At 32.1% G+C, this 16,639-nt stretch overlaps 1 protein-coding gene across 1 annotated transcript in view; it reads right to left on the bottom strand.

The window, feature by feature from the left end:
* The window catches only part of LOC148299547 (uncharacterized), a 69,559-nt gene extending 53,391 nt beyond the window's left edge, over positions 1-16,168 (bottom strand). Inside the window, exon 1 of the mRNA XM_088275949.1 lies at positions 14,923-16,168. Coding sequence (XP_088132075.1) covers positions 14,923-15,970 — 1,048 coding nt within the window. The 5' untranslated portion in view covers positions 15,971-16,168. The remainder of the gene's footprint in view (positions 1-14,922) is intronic.
* Between the last annotated feature and the right edge of the window lie 471 nt (positions 16,169-16,639).

A 16,639-nucleotide genomic window follows, 5' to 3' on the forward strand; every position in this document is an offset into this window, starting at 1 on the left:
ATATATATATACATATATATATATATATATATATATATATATATATATATATATATATATATATATATATATATATATATATATATATATATATATATATATATATATATATATATATATATATATATATACATATATATATATTACGCAATACCTGACTTCATCATGTTCTGATAAAAACGTTGTTACTACGAGTATAATGTACCTTATTTGAAATTCAATGTCCTTTTTTATTACGTTTGAAATGGCATATTGATGCGAGAATGTGGTACGGAGAAAATGAAAATTTTCCAACTAAAAGGTATGAAGGTTTAATATTGCTCCGGGAAACATTACGCTTCTTTTCATTCTTAGGGTAACACGATAAGGTTCTTATTTGGAGTTCGTTCAACTTTGCACTCAAAGTATAAAAAAATAAACAGTTAAAAACATTGCTGGGAGATACTTTATATTTGGAAAGTTATATTTACTAGCTGTACCCAGCTATGCGTTGTTATGGCTAAGTCTAATTTAATGAAAAATAAATGGATAGAGATCATGTTTATAAAAAAATACAATAAAGTTTTTAACGTAAATAAAACATTATAAAATATAAAAAGCTCTTTGTTTTCGTGAAAGAATGTTTTAAACTCTTTTCGCTTAACTTCACTTGTCAAATCGATTCTCAAAAAACAATCATTGAATACTTTTCAAAAAATAACAGCTTCATTTAATCTCATGAAATTCAAAAGAGTCCATTTCAGAGGATAATCGCTTTCGTAATAAAACAAACATTGAAAAAAATGAAAATGAGTCTTGAAATACAATCTAAATGCAAAAATATGCCTTTCGCATAAGGGACCAAAGCGATTTGTTGGAAAGACAAAAGCTATCCTTTATTATATTCAAATATTCAAAAAGACCCCTTGGATCTTTGTGCCAAATTTAGAATAATATTTTATTATGTCCGATATTCTTTAATTCCACGGAGAACCAACCCTTAATGGAATCTTAATACCTTAAAATGGATTAAAGCTCCTATTCCTTTTTTCTCTTATATAATTCACAGGTATTTATGTTTGGACGTGACGTGCCAATATTAAATTTATCCGAGTTCCTTTTTCACCTTTTACTTGTTTCTGTATGACTTTTCATAGGGGTTGAAAAAAAAGTTAAATTTAATTAAAAATATGCAAATAATTAGTTACGTTTATTTCTTTTTTGTTCAGCCTATTTTTAATTGTTTCGATAGTAAATTTAATACGAGCTATGAATAAAAACTAATTGGAAATACCATGAATTTGTCTTTGACTTAACTAAGTCACGTTTTTTTAATTAATTTAATGTTTTAATTCGGGCTTAAATTTTAAATCGGGTTTCGTCGTAACTGACATCATCAGTCTGATTATGCCGGTTTCGATGAAACCCAGTTGTTGGTTAAATTAAATTCATATGGAAAATACTACAAAGTTTTATTTTATTCTATAAAATGCAGTCCCACCAAGAAATATCGGTACAAAACTTAATTCTTAATAAATCTGTACCTTTATTGACTAACTACATGGTGCATAAGATTGACAGAAAAGCATTATCGCATAAATAAAACATGTTATGAAAAAGAAGTAAATTCCCAAATCGCTCACTCCTTTCAAGAACGTCATAAATCAAAAAACTTGATTTATCAGGAGAACGTTTTTAAAGTATAAGAATATAACACAGTTTATTAAAAATAAATATCAAGCCACTTATTGAACTTTTTACTGTGCAACACATCTTAAATACAAGTGATTGTTCCCTCCAATATTTATTTTATATTACTCAAAGATGATACTGTTTACACTAGATGCAGTACGCTAAGCACCATCGGGTGCAGATAAGGGCTAGAAGAAGAAGATTATCAAACTTTTATCTCTAAGACCTTCTGTGTCATTTTTCTCATTTTATCTCATTTATACTCGAGGTACTCTTGATTATTTGATGGAGAATATTGCTACGTTACTTACATACATACATTAAACTCGTTGTTTATATTTTTCCCTAATACATTTAAATAATCTATTTTTGAACTTTTTAAATATTTCTTTTTATCCGTTAATTTATTTAAAATCTTTTCCGCCGTATATTTATGTATTCGTACATCACAAACTGGTAGTTGTTACTCGTCGATTAACTTTGTAAAATAAAATAAACATTTCGCTCACTCCTATCAACAACGTCATAAGTACATCAAAAAACTTGATTTTTCAGGAAATCGTTTTTAAAGTTTAAAAATAAAATACAATGTATTAAAAATAAATATCAAGCCACTTATTGAACTTTTTACTGTGCAACTAATCTTTTTAGGTAAAACCTGAATGTTTTTTCTCCATTCGAAAAATATTTAACATATATAAAAAAATAATTAACAATACCTTTTCTTCAAAATGCAAAAACAACATTTTCTGCCCTGTGGCGGGTAAATATTAAATTAAAAATATGCCTCTTTTGCTGGGATATAGTACATTTTCTGAGCATTCCGAAAACATGCACAACTGAAAATTGTCGATTTTTGATTTATGACGTTGTTGAAAGGAGTGAGCGAAATGTCTACACCTGTGGTTCATTATAAAGTATAATACTTTTTTTTATTATTCAATTCAACAATACAAAGGTTTCACATTATCTGTATGCATAAAATGAAGTACTATTATTTTTTGACATATATGAACAAGAGTAAGGAAGTCTGGGGATTTACGGGGCTTACGACCGTCATAGGCTGGTTTAATTGATCACTTTACACACGTGTACACAGGTGTAACATTCACCAATTCTATCCATGATTGACAACCTCTCACATTCTTGGAACTTCTATTTATGCTATGTAGTGTGGTTGTTTATCATCGGTAGAATTGGTGAATGTTACACGTGTATAAATTGATCACTTAAACCAGTCTATGACGGTAGTATGCCTCGGAAATGCCAAAACGTCTATACTTTTCTTCATATTTGTTGAAATATAAAAAAAACTCCTTTTTGGAGATAATCCAGATTTGTGAACAAGTATTTGGACAGACAAAAAATCTTGCGAAATGAATAAAAAAAATGTTTTCTAACTAATTCAACGTTTGTTTGATTCTTTATCACACTCATTTCAAAAATACCCCCCCATGTTTCATATTTGTCACGAAAACTGATGAATTTTATGGAGCTTTTCAATATTCTTTATCAAATTACAAATAGAAAATGGTTTTCCACGAAATAATACACATTCAACAATTCCATCATTTTACCTGGCTAATTCCTCGTCCATTTTACGTACTAAATAAAATTGGTATCTAACGAAATCAATTTGAACGGCGAGAATTCTCAGAACGTATTTGCCAATTCACTCAATTTCGGGACCAGTTCTTGAAACATCAGAGGGTTATTCCTCAAAGTGGCTAATTTTAAAGAGAAAAAACCTTTTACGTTTCGTCAAACACATCTTTGTATGTCTAATACAAACACATTTTTGTGGTTAAGAGTTTATAAAGACGTACCATACATTCTTTATAAGCTGTTTCTCATTCAATTGTTCGGTTATTTAAGATGGAATCGAGGATATTAGAGCGGAAACGAAAGAATTTTTTTATTTCATCAAGACCAATTTCAGTGCTTTTCTAAAAAAACATTTTATAGAATAGTTTGAGTAAAAAAAATGTATTTAATTTTATCTTCAATTTTCGAGTATTTTTTTGTTTATTTAAAACGCTTAAACATTTAACTCCTAAAACTCATTCTGCAAAACAATAACTATCAAAAAGCTGTTTTTTTTCATCCTATTAACGTAAATTTTGTATTTCACAAGAGTATAAAATCTATTCTGGATTATGCATCTTGCAAATACTACATCAATATTACATGCAACTTTAATTCAAATATTATCTGCAGGGTAAAAAATCCACTGCCTGATATAATAAATATGAATAAATAACAATTAATTGATAATAACTAACTGATCAAATTAAACTTATTTTGAAACCCTTATCCGCACCCCAATGGTGCATAGGGCACTGTATTATAAAAACACAGTGTTATCTTGATCATATACACGAAGGAAAAGTGATCAGCCCTCCACTTCAGGTACCAGTCCAAGGTAATATTGAATAAATATTAGAGTGAAAAAATCACTTATATTTATTTGACCCCCTCTGGGAATTGAACCTGGGACCTCCAGAACGGTAGCCGAGCGTGCTGACTATTACACTACGGAGGCGGACGTCAAATTAAACTTAATAAAAAATATTGAAATGAAAGTACAAATTCTCTCTCCTAATAATATATGTGAACGAATTTGATATGAATCTCATCCATGTTCTCAAGTTGTGACAACTGAAGACAAGATAATTTTTTTAGTCAACATGCGAACACAATAACAGTCATAAAAATCAACGATTTTATTTTTCCATCAAAAAAAATTATCCTCTCAAAATCACAAATAATTCGATCAAAGTTTCTTCAGTTTGGATTTTAAATCTTTTGAATAGTATATCATCATGAAAAACAACCCTTAAAATTTCATAAACTGGCCCTGAAACGTGGCAAATACAATTTTCAGTACATATCGCAACAAACGCTTAGTTATTCGCTGCCAGCACTGAGCTTTTCCAATAAAACTCATCCCACAAATGTGTTGCCTACTTTCAAAATCCGCCAGATCCATGTAAGTCGATTTTATAAAATTTGCAAAATTCTCCGGGTAACATTTATGTTTCAAAGATTTGTCTCTATTTAGATAAAATATTATGTAATAAAGAATTTTCCCATTTTTTTAGATTATTTTTAAGTATTAAAAAAGAAAACACGAGACAATAACTGATAATGACGTCATCTTAATGTTTGACCTATCCCCGCTCTGTGATTGGCCGATATGGGTCAGAAAATAAATTCCATGAATATAGCGGAATTTGAAATACAACGCTATTTTTAAGTATTTTTTAGCAGGGTTTTCAAGTATATAAGTATTTTAAATAATAAAACCAACAATTGGCATTCCGATAGAGTTTTTGTTTTTAAATCTAATTAAATTGGATCTGGTGGATTTTGAAAGTAGGCGAAACAAATATCTCTCAACATGTCTGAGAGATTTCGTTTCAAATAGAAATAATGTGTCCAATTTACTATCGAGCTGTGAGAGAGTGCCGCTTGCAATTAAATTACAAACTGTTGATACACATTTGACATTTCAACTCCGAGATAACACAATTTGTATCGAGACGTGCTTGCCGAAATAAATTAACATAAATTTGTATGAACAAAGTGTCTCATTCGCACGTATCACGACCGAGGCAAATGGTTATTTTATTTTGGTTGAAAACATGACTGTTTAAATGATGTAATTGTTTCACCATCATCATCGTTATAAACAAACAAAGGATATATCGCTCACTCCTTTCAACAACGTCATATATCAAAAATCGGCATTTTTTAGTTGTGCGTGTTTTCGAAATGCCCAGACAATGTATTAATATTTACCCGCTACAGGGCAAAAAGTGATGTTTTTGCATTCTGAAGAATAGGTAGTGTTTAATTATTTTTTTTAACTAAAGTAAATATTTTTCAAATAAAGGAAAAATATTCAGGGGTTACCTTAAATGATTCGTTGCACAGTAAAAAGTTCAATAAATGGCATGATATTTATTCAATTTAATTAATACATTATATATTTTTTTTAAACTTTAAAAACGATCTCTTGAAAAATCAAGTTTTTTTGATATACTTATGACGTTGTTGATAGGAGTGAGCGAAATGTTTATTTTATTTTACAAAGTTAATCGACGAGTAACAAATACCAGTTTGTGATGTACGAATACATAAATATACGGCGGAAAAGATTTTAAATAAATTAACGGATAAAAAGAAATATTTAAAAAGTTCAAAAATAGATTATTTGAATGTATTAGGGAAAAATATAAATAACGAGTTTAATATATGTATGTAAGTAACGTTGCAATATTATCCATCAAATAATCAAGAGTAATTCGAGTATAAATGAGTTAAAATGACACAGAAGGTCTTAGAGATAAAAGTTTGATTATCTTCTTCTTCTAGCCCTTATCTGCACCCGATGGTGCTTAGGGTACTTCATCGAGTGTAAGCAGTATCATCTTGGAGTAATATTAAATAAATATTGAAGGGAACAATTACTTGTATTTACAAAAATATTAGTGTGCCCAAATCATGATTCACAAATCTGGTTTCTTCTCAAAGGAGTAATTTTTATATTGACATCTTAATTTACATTAAGAAGAATATGGACGTCTCGGTATTTACAGGGCTTGCCTGTTAAATGAAGGTTTAAATGATCACTTTATACACGTGTAATATATTTCACTAATTTTTTAACTGAACAGGAATTTAATTAGAGGATATTATTAAACTGTTAAAACATCACCAATTGGACTAGTGTAATATGACACAAGGTGAAATAAAATTCAACGTTAAGTAAAATCAATGTTGCTTTAACGTTATTGCTTTCACGAGAATATATGTTTATGTTGGTATTTTCAAAGGAGGGAATAAACACCTAAAAACAATTTTCACCCGCGTGAAAAACGATACACCTACGCATTCAACTGTTTTCTTCCGAGAAAAACAATGATCATCTCAATATAACATCTCTTTACCAAACCTTGTTTTGTTACGGTTCCACAGATCGCTTTTCTTGTTAGATAAATAAGCTTATTATTCGTGTCATTTCAAGAGCGTCAAAGGAGCTTTATTTCAAAACGTTAAATTATCATTCTCTCAAGTACTTTAAGTGGTACAGGTATACTGGGTTCTTTGAATTGTGAGTTAATCAGCAATCTAAAGCTTGTTTCAATTATTTTTGAATTTTGATCCTGAGTTCTTTGTTAATAAAAACGTACTGCTGACGATGTAATCATTTAGAATATTATAAAAACAATTATTTTCTTTTAAACAGAAAAAGACAGTTAAAAAAACCTAAGTACACATATTTATACCATACAACTGGGTATTCACCCTACGTATTTTTTTTAGGGATTAACCTTATTTACTTATTATTAACTAAACACATCACATCAGTTTTTTAATATATTTTAACAGAAAATGCCATAAATCCTTGAAAAAATGGGCATGGAAAATTTATAAAGCAACTAATAATGAATAATAATAATATTAAAAACCATGTCAAATGATTCAATGAATAGAAAAAACCGCTCATTCTTTGTTATGGTTTAGTCTTTTAATATGTTTCTATTTTTTTAATTCCAATTAGGACGTAATTAAACGTTTTCTCAATTTATAACATACGTGTATTGCTAAATATATTAAAAGCGATAAATACGCAAGACGTAACCAAATATATGCTCTGATTGCCGTGCTTAGTTAAAAGTAACTAATGAATCCTGAAACGGAAATAAATAATGCCTTATTTTAAAGCAGTCGTTATTCGATTCGATCGTCCATCGCTAGTTCTATGAGAACCTGGTAGTGTATGCCAGTATGCCTAGATTTGTTATTTATCATGAACTTCTAATTACGATTTCACTAACTACTTTAAGAATTTTACGGTGATCCCATTTCAAACGCGAATGGCAATTTTAGTATCGAAAGGATTTTTAAAGTTTTACAAAACAGATTCGTAAAATAAACTGTAGCTCATTCAATAAAGTTTTAAAAACGTACCTACATAAATCTTCATTTTAAAAGCTTTGTGGCGTAAATGGTTTTTGGTAAGCTGCGAAACCTGGCGAACTGGTAGTAGGTGTTTTAGACCCAAACCGAAAATATATTAAATAAAAAACCGTGAGATTAATAAATAACATTCAATCCTTCTCCTATTTCATTCGAACGAGCATTAAATTGGAGAGAAAGCGTATAAATATTTTTTTTAACGGTGAAATTTTTCGACTTTTCTCAAAGTTTAACCAAATTAACAGTGTGGACTGTTCCGCCCTTAATTCTGAAACCTTTACAACTCCCACGCTAAATTAACTCAAGCAACCCTTATCTCGAACATATCCATTAAAAAAAACAACTCTTTACACAGTCAAATTACGTTTTTTTAACAGAAATGTTAAATCTTTGTTTGTGAGTATTAGTTAAGCTTTTCTTCTTCTTCGTCTTTTGTCTCATATCTAAGCAGTAAATAAGTCACCGCATCAGATAAACGCGACCCTAACTAGATCAAGATTTATATGATGTTGAGATAATCTTTTCCATAAGCGAGTGGACAAAGTTTTACAGGATACAGATGATGTAAGTGAGAGTCCCGTTTAAACAAATTTATATATGAGTAAGGAAATTGAGTTAAAATATTAGGAATGGAAAAAAACAGCTACAACTAAGGCACCCGTAGTTTTATACCCGTACTCGTACTTGTATTCCTGTTAGCTTGCGTATCATAAGCTCATCTGCTGAGGACATTTTTAGATTTCAAATTATCTACTTCGAATTCCTCAATGTTGACTGATCAGAGGTCCAAATAATTGGCGTGCATACAGGAGACGCATGGATGTTGAAGAGGCGAAACATAACTTCAAAGATACAGTAGATTGGCATTCCATCATCCCTATGTACCCCTGCTGAGAAATGGCGTAATAATAGTTATAGTTTATAATATAGTTTAGTATATAATATAAAATAAAATATTTAATTTATTGTTTCGGCATTAACTTTGTAGTAAGACATGTTACAATGATTAAAGAAAACACTTGTTTTTTACCACTTGACTTTTATTATAGACTACATGTTTCAGAAGTTAAACTTCCATCATTCAGGTCTGTATAATAACATGTTATTATACAGACCTGAATGATGGAAGTTTAACTTCTGAAACATGTAGTCTATAATAAAACTCAAGTGGTAAAAAACAAGTATTTTCTTTAATCATTATAAAATAAAATAACAAAAATACAGTTTTTTCACGTATTTTACATTAAACAATTACTATCAAACTCTAAATTTATTATTTTATTTTACAAAATTCAGTTCCACCAAAAAATTGGAAAATGGTTAGTACAAAACTTAAATCTAATCAATTATAATATTTTTATACCATTGTTCTATCATTTAGGTTGAAATAATTAGAAAAATTCGAAAATAAAAACTAATTTCATGGCATTGGAAAAGTTTTTAATATCCTTATGTACCCCCGTAATCGTATTATTTCGATGGGGTTGTAAAAGTTTTATACCGTAAAAGGATTTACAATATTACATACGACAAACGCCTAAGTGCTTATTTTACCAAAGTTTTATGTATTTTTTTACTTGACACTATGACGTCATATCTCGACTACTGAGTATATATAGTGCGAGGGCTTAGTTTTTCTTTTATGCGTTATAAATGCCTCATAATTTATTTTGAAAACGATCCAGTTTAGTCAATCAAAATTATTTGACAATCATCAAACTTAGGCTTTATAATTACATCATTATAGATAATTATACAGTTTTGCAAGGCATAACGACTTTAAAAGCTCTATCATTTTGAACTACCCTACAGGCCCTAATTTCAATGAATACTGAATATAACCAACGTATAAGGGTTTGTTTTTTTAATAGGTAGATATAAATAAGCGATCCTAATAGATTTTCAAATAGAAGGTATTTGATATCGTACGGTTAGGATCAGTGATAGTTTGTACGTTTTATATACATTTTTTTTCAGAAGATTATTAGATTTGGTATTTACTTTATGAAATAACACGATGATTAAACTATTTTTAAAAAATCACCCAAAACATTTATTAATTCATTGATTTTAACAAAACCAGTTTCGAGAACTATAGGTGAAAATACAAACTTTGTACATACAAATGCCTATTGATGAGAATATCTTAAGTTCTCGAAACTAGTCGTGTTTACATTAATAAAGTAAAAAATGACCTTAAATGTTTTATTTTCATAAATTTATTTCTTTTTAAATATTTTTTCACATTTATCAAAGAATACAATAAGTTGTGAAATGTTTACTATGTATATGAAAAATATTTATGTTGTTAAATGGTGTAAAATAATTATTTTTCATTTTCTTTATATTTTTCGTAAAATACAATTATCTCTTCTTTAAAAAATAATCAGTCATGTAATATCCATCATGAAATATAAATTATTATTGGTTTGAAAAAAAAAAGTAAATCAAGATCTTATGCAAGGTAGGCGAATTCCTTATCATTCTCTATAAATGTATCTCCTATGTGAGAATCGCAAATTCGATAACTTTTAAAGTAATTTCGTAGAGCACTAAATCGTAACATGATTAATGTAGACTTGTACAAAATGAAGTGTTATCGTATGATTTATGTCATTGCTTTGTTGTTAAATTACACACGCCTCAGTAACTTTTATTTCAATTTTTTATTGTGTTTTTTAATAAAAATACATATACAACAAATGTATGCAGAAATACACAAACATAAGGGTGTAATAACATCGTATAGCAAGCATACAAATGGTACAATCGCATAAGGTGAGTTATCGCCAAATTGCGTGATACGGTATAGTCTGTGTAGCTAACCCAAAAGATAAGAAAAAGTATGACCCGACCTATATAAGAATCCTTAGGGTCTTTTCACAATGGAGCTGGATGGTAGCGGGGAATACGCGCTGTTTACCTGGTTGATACCCTAGCTTAAAACGGCACATTCACACTGGAGCTTGGTTAACCGAATAAATTTAAATTCTAAACACAGATGCATTTTAACAGTATTTTGAGTGTGTGCAAATGTTTGTTCACAAATTCTGCATAAGCTTCACTAAAAAGTTGTTTTTATAAATGTGTCCTTAGTGAGACGAATCCAAAATTTGTGAACAAAAGTATAAAAATATTGTGAATTCAAAGAAAACTAGTTATAAATCGGTAATTAAAAAAAAAAATACTGTTGATTTTGTATATGGTACCTACATGTAATGAAACAGGACGATTTTTTCAAAAGAAACAATTATACATAGTTTGTATACGTATTTAAAAAATCCCAACAATAAAACGGATCGTATTTTTCTTGCATCTTTGATTAACGATAAATAAACGATTTGTGAAAAGTGAAAACATGGAAAACCCTGATACTTCATGCTGTGCTAGCAATCAGGTAAAAAGAGGCTCTAATGTGTGGGTGTTTTACGCGACCGACAAGGCTCGACTGTGTTTGGACCCTTAGAGAACTATTAAGTTACAGCCAGGCAGAAAGGGTAGATTTAGATTGTATGAAATATTCAGTGGGACTGTGGAATGGTTTTGTGAATCTACCTAAGGGTAACTCCCATTTATATCCAATCTCTGGCAATAACATCACACAGATGTACAAATACATCCGTATTTAAATTAATTAAGTGCGGATAGGGCTCAGAAAAAAGAAAGAAAGAGAAAGAAAGAGAGAGAGAGAGAGAACTTTTAGATACATTTATCGAACCTGGGACTTTCAGCAGGGTAGCCAATCCCGTTAACCACTACAATATTGAGGCGAACGATTTTCATGAGGATCAAAATAAACGTGCAGATTTTAATTATTTATTGATTCGGCATTTACTTTGTGGAAAGACGTGTTGATTTTTTTAATCAAACATTTGAAAATATCACTTTAATGTGTTTTATTTACAATATATACGACTAGTTTCGAAAACTTACAGATGTTGTCATCTTCTGGTAACTAACTGTTTTAATTTTTACCAGAAGATGAAAACATCTGTAAGTTTTCGAAACTAGTCGTTTATATAAATAAAACTCATTAAAGTGGTATATTTAAGTGAATAATTTTTCATTCAAATGTTTATTTCAAATGTAAGTCCAGTAGACTCTGTGGAGTCCAATGGAATCGTGAAACTGGCCACCTTTTTTATGGGAGTCACATTTATTATTTACGTAACTTAATATATACAAAGCTTATAGATCATTAAATGGATTATTGTTTCTTCAGCTAAGAACATGTTTTATTTTAATATGCATTGATAACAGGAAGGATAAACTATGTGGCCAAATCAGGAACTTCTTAGCATTTGCTCATTGCTGGGAGAAATCTACGTAAAAGTCCTCAAAAAACCCGGACTGTTGACTGTCGTCAACAGGACTTCCGTTCCACTAGAAGAGGGTTTGGCATTTTGTGTCATATTTTGCTTTGCGGTACCAATATCCTTCTCTTTTTTAATCGTCAAAAAACTGACCACCTTGTCAATGAAAAATAATAATTGATGATTAACTTTACATTATAATTTGAGGCAGAGCCCTATGCACTATGGTCGCGAATGAGGAAAAAAAGATGCACGTGTGTGTTTAAATATGTTTACTGTTTTATAATTCAGTAAACAATTTTTCGTTTTCATTATCTTATAATTCTTACAACATTTGTGCTTTCTCAAAAGCTCAAAATATTTAACAGCAGAAAAGAGCGTGTAGGCGCATGAACATGTCATTATAATGAGCATCTAAAATTTCGAATTATGGAAATAAGAGGTAAAACACAAATAAGTTAAATAAGATCCTTAGTGTGTATGTATTATTATTCGATCTCCCTTTTTGTCTGTAAAATGGTTGTTTGTTATTATTTACATTCATAATTATCGACGAACGTATTCCAAACATTCAAAAGAAAAAAGATACCTTTCATGATTTTGATCCTCATTAATTTTGATATTATCATGTCTTTTCCCGAGGGAAGATATATATGTATTTGTGTGTGTGTGTGTGTGTGTGTGCGTGTGTGTTTGCGTGTGTCTGCGTGTGTGTGCGTGTGTGTGCGTGTGTGTGTGTGTGTGTGTGCGTGTGTGTGTGTGTGTGTGTGTGTGTGTGTGTGTGTGTGTGTGTCGATGCAGAATAAATCTCAAGTATGTCCACTTGGAGAAGACTTCGAACCATCATCTGCGCCCCAATGGTGCATAGGGCACTGGATCATATAAACGCAGGGTTATCTTGATCGTTAACATGTGAAGGAAAGGTGATCAGCCCTCCGCTTCAGGTACCAGTCCAGGGTAATATTGAATAAATATTAGAGTGAAAAAATCACTTGTATTTATTTTATCCCTCCCTGGGAATCGAACCCGGAACCTTCAGAACGGTAGCCAAGCGTGCTGACCATTATTACACTACGGAGGCGGCAAGGACACAAATAACTCAAAAATTTTAACCGATGGCACCACCATGTATTGAAATTCTATGTCTATCGAAATAAAAAAAAAACACTTACAAAAGCATATATACAACTTTAAAAAATTATGAATTGTAGATGTTTAATAATGGGTAGTATGGTGAACATTACAAAGGGGTTCACAGTGATCACTGAAGACACCTAATTGCTAAGAGTGCTGAAATGCTCTTATGTTTTCTTTGTGCAAAAACAATAGATGCTTCGTCTCTGTTGAGGCATCCACAATAAAAAGGTAAAACTGAAGAACGGGGCTACTTGAACTTTGATGTGTTACTTGGGCCCGGTACAAAAAAATATTTAGATCTGTATTTGGTCTACAATAATAAACGTATCGAAATGATTCATTGTTTCCCTGATAGGTGACACATACTGTCACGATACGTTCATTACTGTAGACCAAATACAGATTTAAATCTTTTTTGTACCGGGCTCAAGTAACACATAAATTTCAAGTAGCCCCGTTCTACGGTACTCCATCCGTTGAGTGAAAGACTCAATGCCAGTTAAAATAATCCTTTTATTTTTATTTTTATTAATCCCTGATAGTATCACGAAATGTTTTAATTTTTTTATATTTTTTAAATATTTATTTCTGTACCAACAAATATCCAACAACGCAAAGTCTGTCTTGGATATATTATAATATATGTACATTAAATATATATACAATACATAAAGTATAAATACAATATAATACAAGAGCCGACACCGCGAGAACGAAAAGCTTTCTTAGAACATCCGAAATGAAGACTCTACGACCCATTGCAGACCTAACACTTCGCGACATAGTAAGAAACTCTGAAATAAGAAAAATCTGCGATGTGGAAGATGTTGCGCGGCAGAGAAGAGAAAGAAGACGTTTCTGGAGAAATCATGTTGGAATAGCGAGTTCGGATCGAGTGGACAGCAGGGTAAGAGGGAGCAGACCCCCAGGAAGACCACCTAAACGATGGAGAGATAGCTGATCTTCCACCTCCCAGGAGCGGACCGGAGAATGATAAAACATAGTCCTTTAAAAAAAGAAGAAGAAGACAATATAGTGTACAGCTAATTCTACTGAACGTATAATTATCGTATACTTTTTACATTGAAAAAGCCTGTCTAAGGCTCCGTATAAAGTAGAGGATCCAATAGTATCATAAAATATTCAATAGCGCACGGCTCTAGAAACGGATCTAATCTCTTGAGTACACTTTACAGGCTGAACAATTTTTCCCCATATACTGAATACGTATTTTTAATACTCGAGGAATTTTTGAAAAATTTAAATGAAAATTATTTAAATTTCATTATTTTGGGTTAAAATCGTGTTAAATATATTTGGTTCATGGTTTATTCATTATTTTAGTAAAAACTTTAATTGCCAATAAATAACTTTTATTATTCGTAAAGGAAAATGGAAAAAAAAATAATAATACAATATAACACTTCTTTATTTACGCATTTTTTTACTGCAAACGTGCAGCGAGGTACATGTGTTTAGAAAAATCACTCCCTTTTCAACGAAAAGTTCAACCAGAACGTGATTTTTTGTTATTGTTGTTATTTAATTTAGACAGTTAGAAACCTTTATAGCGTTTGAGCGTAAGCAGATACGTATGTATCTAATCACTTGCCAGTTAGCTGTTAACCATTTTAGTACGGAAGAGCGTGGTCGCGCTTCTTGATAGTTCTATGGAAAATATTTAGTGCTAAAATGGTTAATTAGAACCCCGGCTCTCAACAAAGTGCTATAGGGGAGAACGTTATGGACAGCATTTATGTATGATACAATTAGACTTCATTCAAATTAAATTACTAATGAGTGTATTGTTACTTACCAGCAGCACCATTATCGTCGCTGGCTCTTCTCGTACCAGAGCTAGGTGGCTCCTGGAAGGTCAAAGTCAGGCTTCCTCTAGCTCCGCGTCCATTCTCCCCGCCTCCGATGCTACCCCTCGGACTCCTCCCTTCCGCAATTGGCCCCCCGATACTTCCTCTGGGACTCCTGCCGATTTCGGGAATCATGCCGATACTTCCACGAGGACTGCGGAGCCCCGAATCAGTGATAACTCCTCCTCCGATACTCCCTCTTGGACTTCGGCTCCCGTCACCCAAACTGCCCCGGGGACTTAGCCGCGGACTCTCTGGACCAATACTCCCTCGCGGACTCCTGTTCATTTCAGTCTGCGCCGGGGTCAGAGAGTGCCTCGGACTTCTACCAACATCAGGAACTAATGAATTTCTATGCTGACTCCAATTAGAAGTATCCGGAACCAAGCTGTTTCTCGGACTTCTGGCTGTATCGGGTACTAAACTGTTCCTCGGACTTCTGTTGAAATCTAGCGGATTCAAACTTAATCTCGATCCGTAACCACCATCGGGAGCGTTACTTTGTCTGGATGACCTTTCCAAACCGGGAGCGAGACTGTTTCTTGGACTCATAGCGCTGTCTGGAACTAGAGAGTTTCGATGGCTTCTGGAAGCGCTTTCTGGAACTAGAGAGTTTCGAGGGCTTCTGTTGTAATCTGGTACCAGACTATGCCTTGGGCTTTTGTTAAAGCTCGGCATATCTGGAGCTAGACTGTGTCTCGGGCTTCTGTCCAAGTAAGGTATGGGCATTGTTCTATCCTCTAAGTCAGGAGTTCCCGGACTGACGTCGAGGTCTGGGGCGAGACTGTGTCGGGGACTTCGCCTTGGACTTCGTGGAAGCTGGAGGCTTTCTGTATCTGAGGTGACAGCTACACTGGCCCTGCGAGCTGGCGAGAGCGATGTTGCAGGGGCGGCTACGCCTTCTGGTTTTTGTTGTACAGGCCTTCCCTGCGGAGAGGATGCGGCACTCCTCGACGCTCTACGGCGTCGCGAAGAAGAACTTCTATGCAACATCATTGTGATAATCACAGTACTCTGAATTTATATACAAAGATAAATTTGGCTAAATACGATCTAATATTTATGTTTCACTCATATTTTAACGACAAAATCGAACAAAATATTTCACATATTAAACCACAAAACCAAACCACAAATGTATTTTAACACTTCACTTCCAAATAAAAACACCTTAATTACCACTAACGCCAACCTGAAACAAAAAGAAACAAAAAAAATATAAATTAATTTTTCATTTTGAAATTTTCATGGGTCCCACATAAGAATAATTTTTCAATTTCGACTTCTCAACATAGAAGAAGAATATGTAAGTCTAGGTATTTACAGGACTTATGACCAGTCACAAGTATTACACGTGTAACACTTGGACAGGTTGTGAGCCTTATATACCCATATATACCCAGACATCCATATACCTCATCATCTTTGTTGAGATGACAAAATGTAAAATTATTTTAATTTCATGATTAAAACTATTAAACCACTATTTAACCATTTTATGCGAATAAAATATTATACGTATATTTGAGATTTTTGGAAGCAATGTTTGACTTCATATACCGTAGTACCAGGAGATCAGACCTCGACTACTGTTAGACCCACGATCGAACACGGCTCTAGAATAAAGATTCTTATGGAAATTCGTTAAACCCGCCATTCCACAGA

This window comes from Brachycentrus maculatus, unplaced genomic scaffold, assembly GCF_059751285.1.
Source record: "Brachycentrus maculatus isolate JH-2025_06_01 unplaced genomic scaffold, ASM5975128v1 h1tg001092l, whole genome shotgun sequence".
Classification (NCBI taxonomy): Eukaryota; Metazoa; Arthropoda; class Insecta; order Trichoptera; family Brachycentridae; genus Brachycentrus; species Brachycentrus maculatus.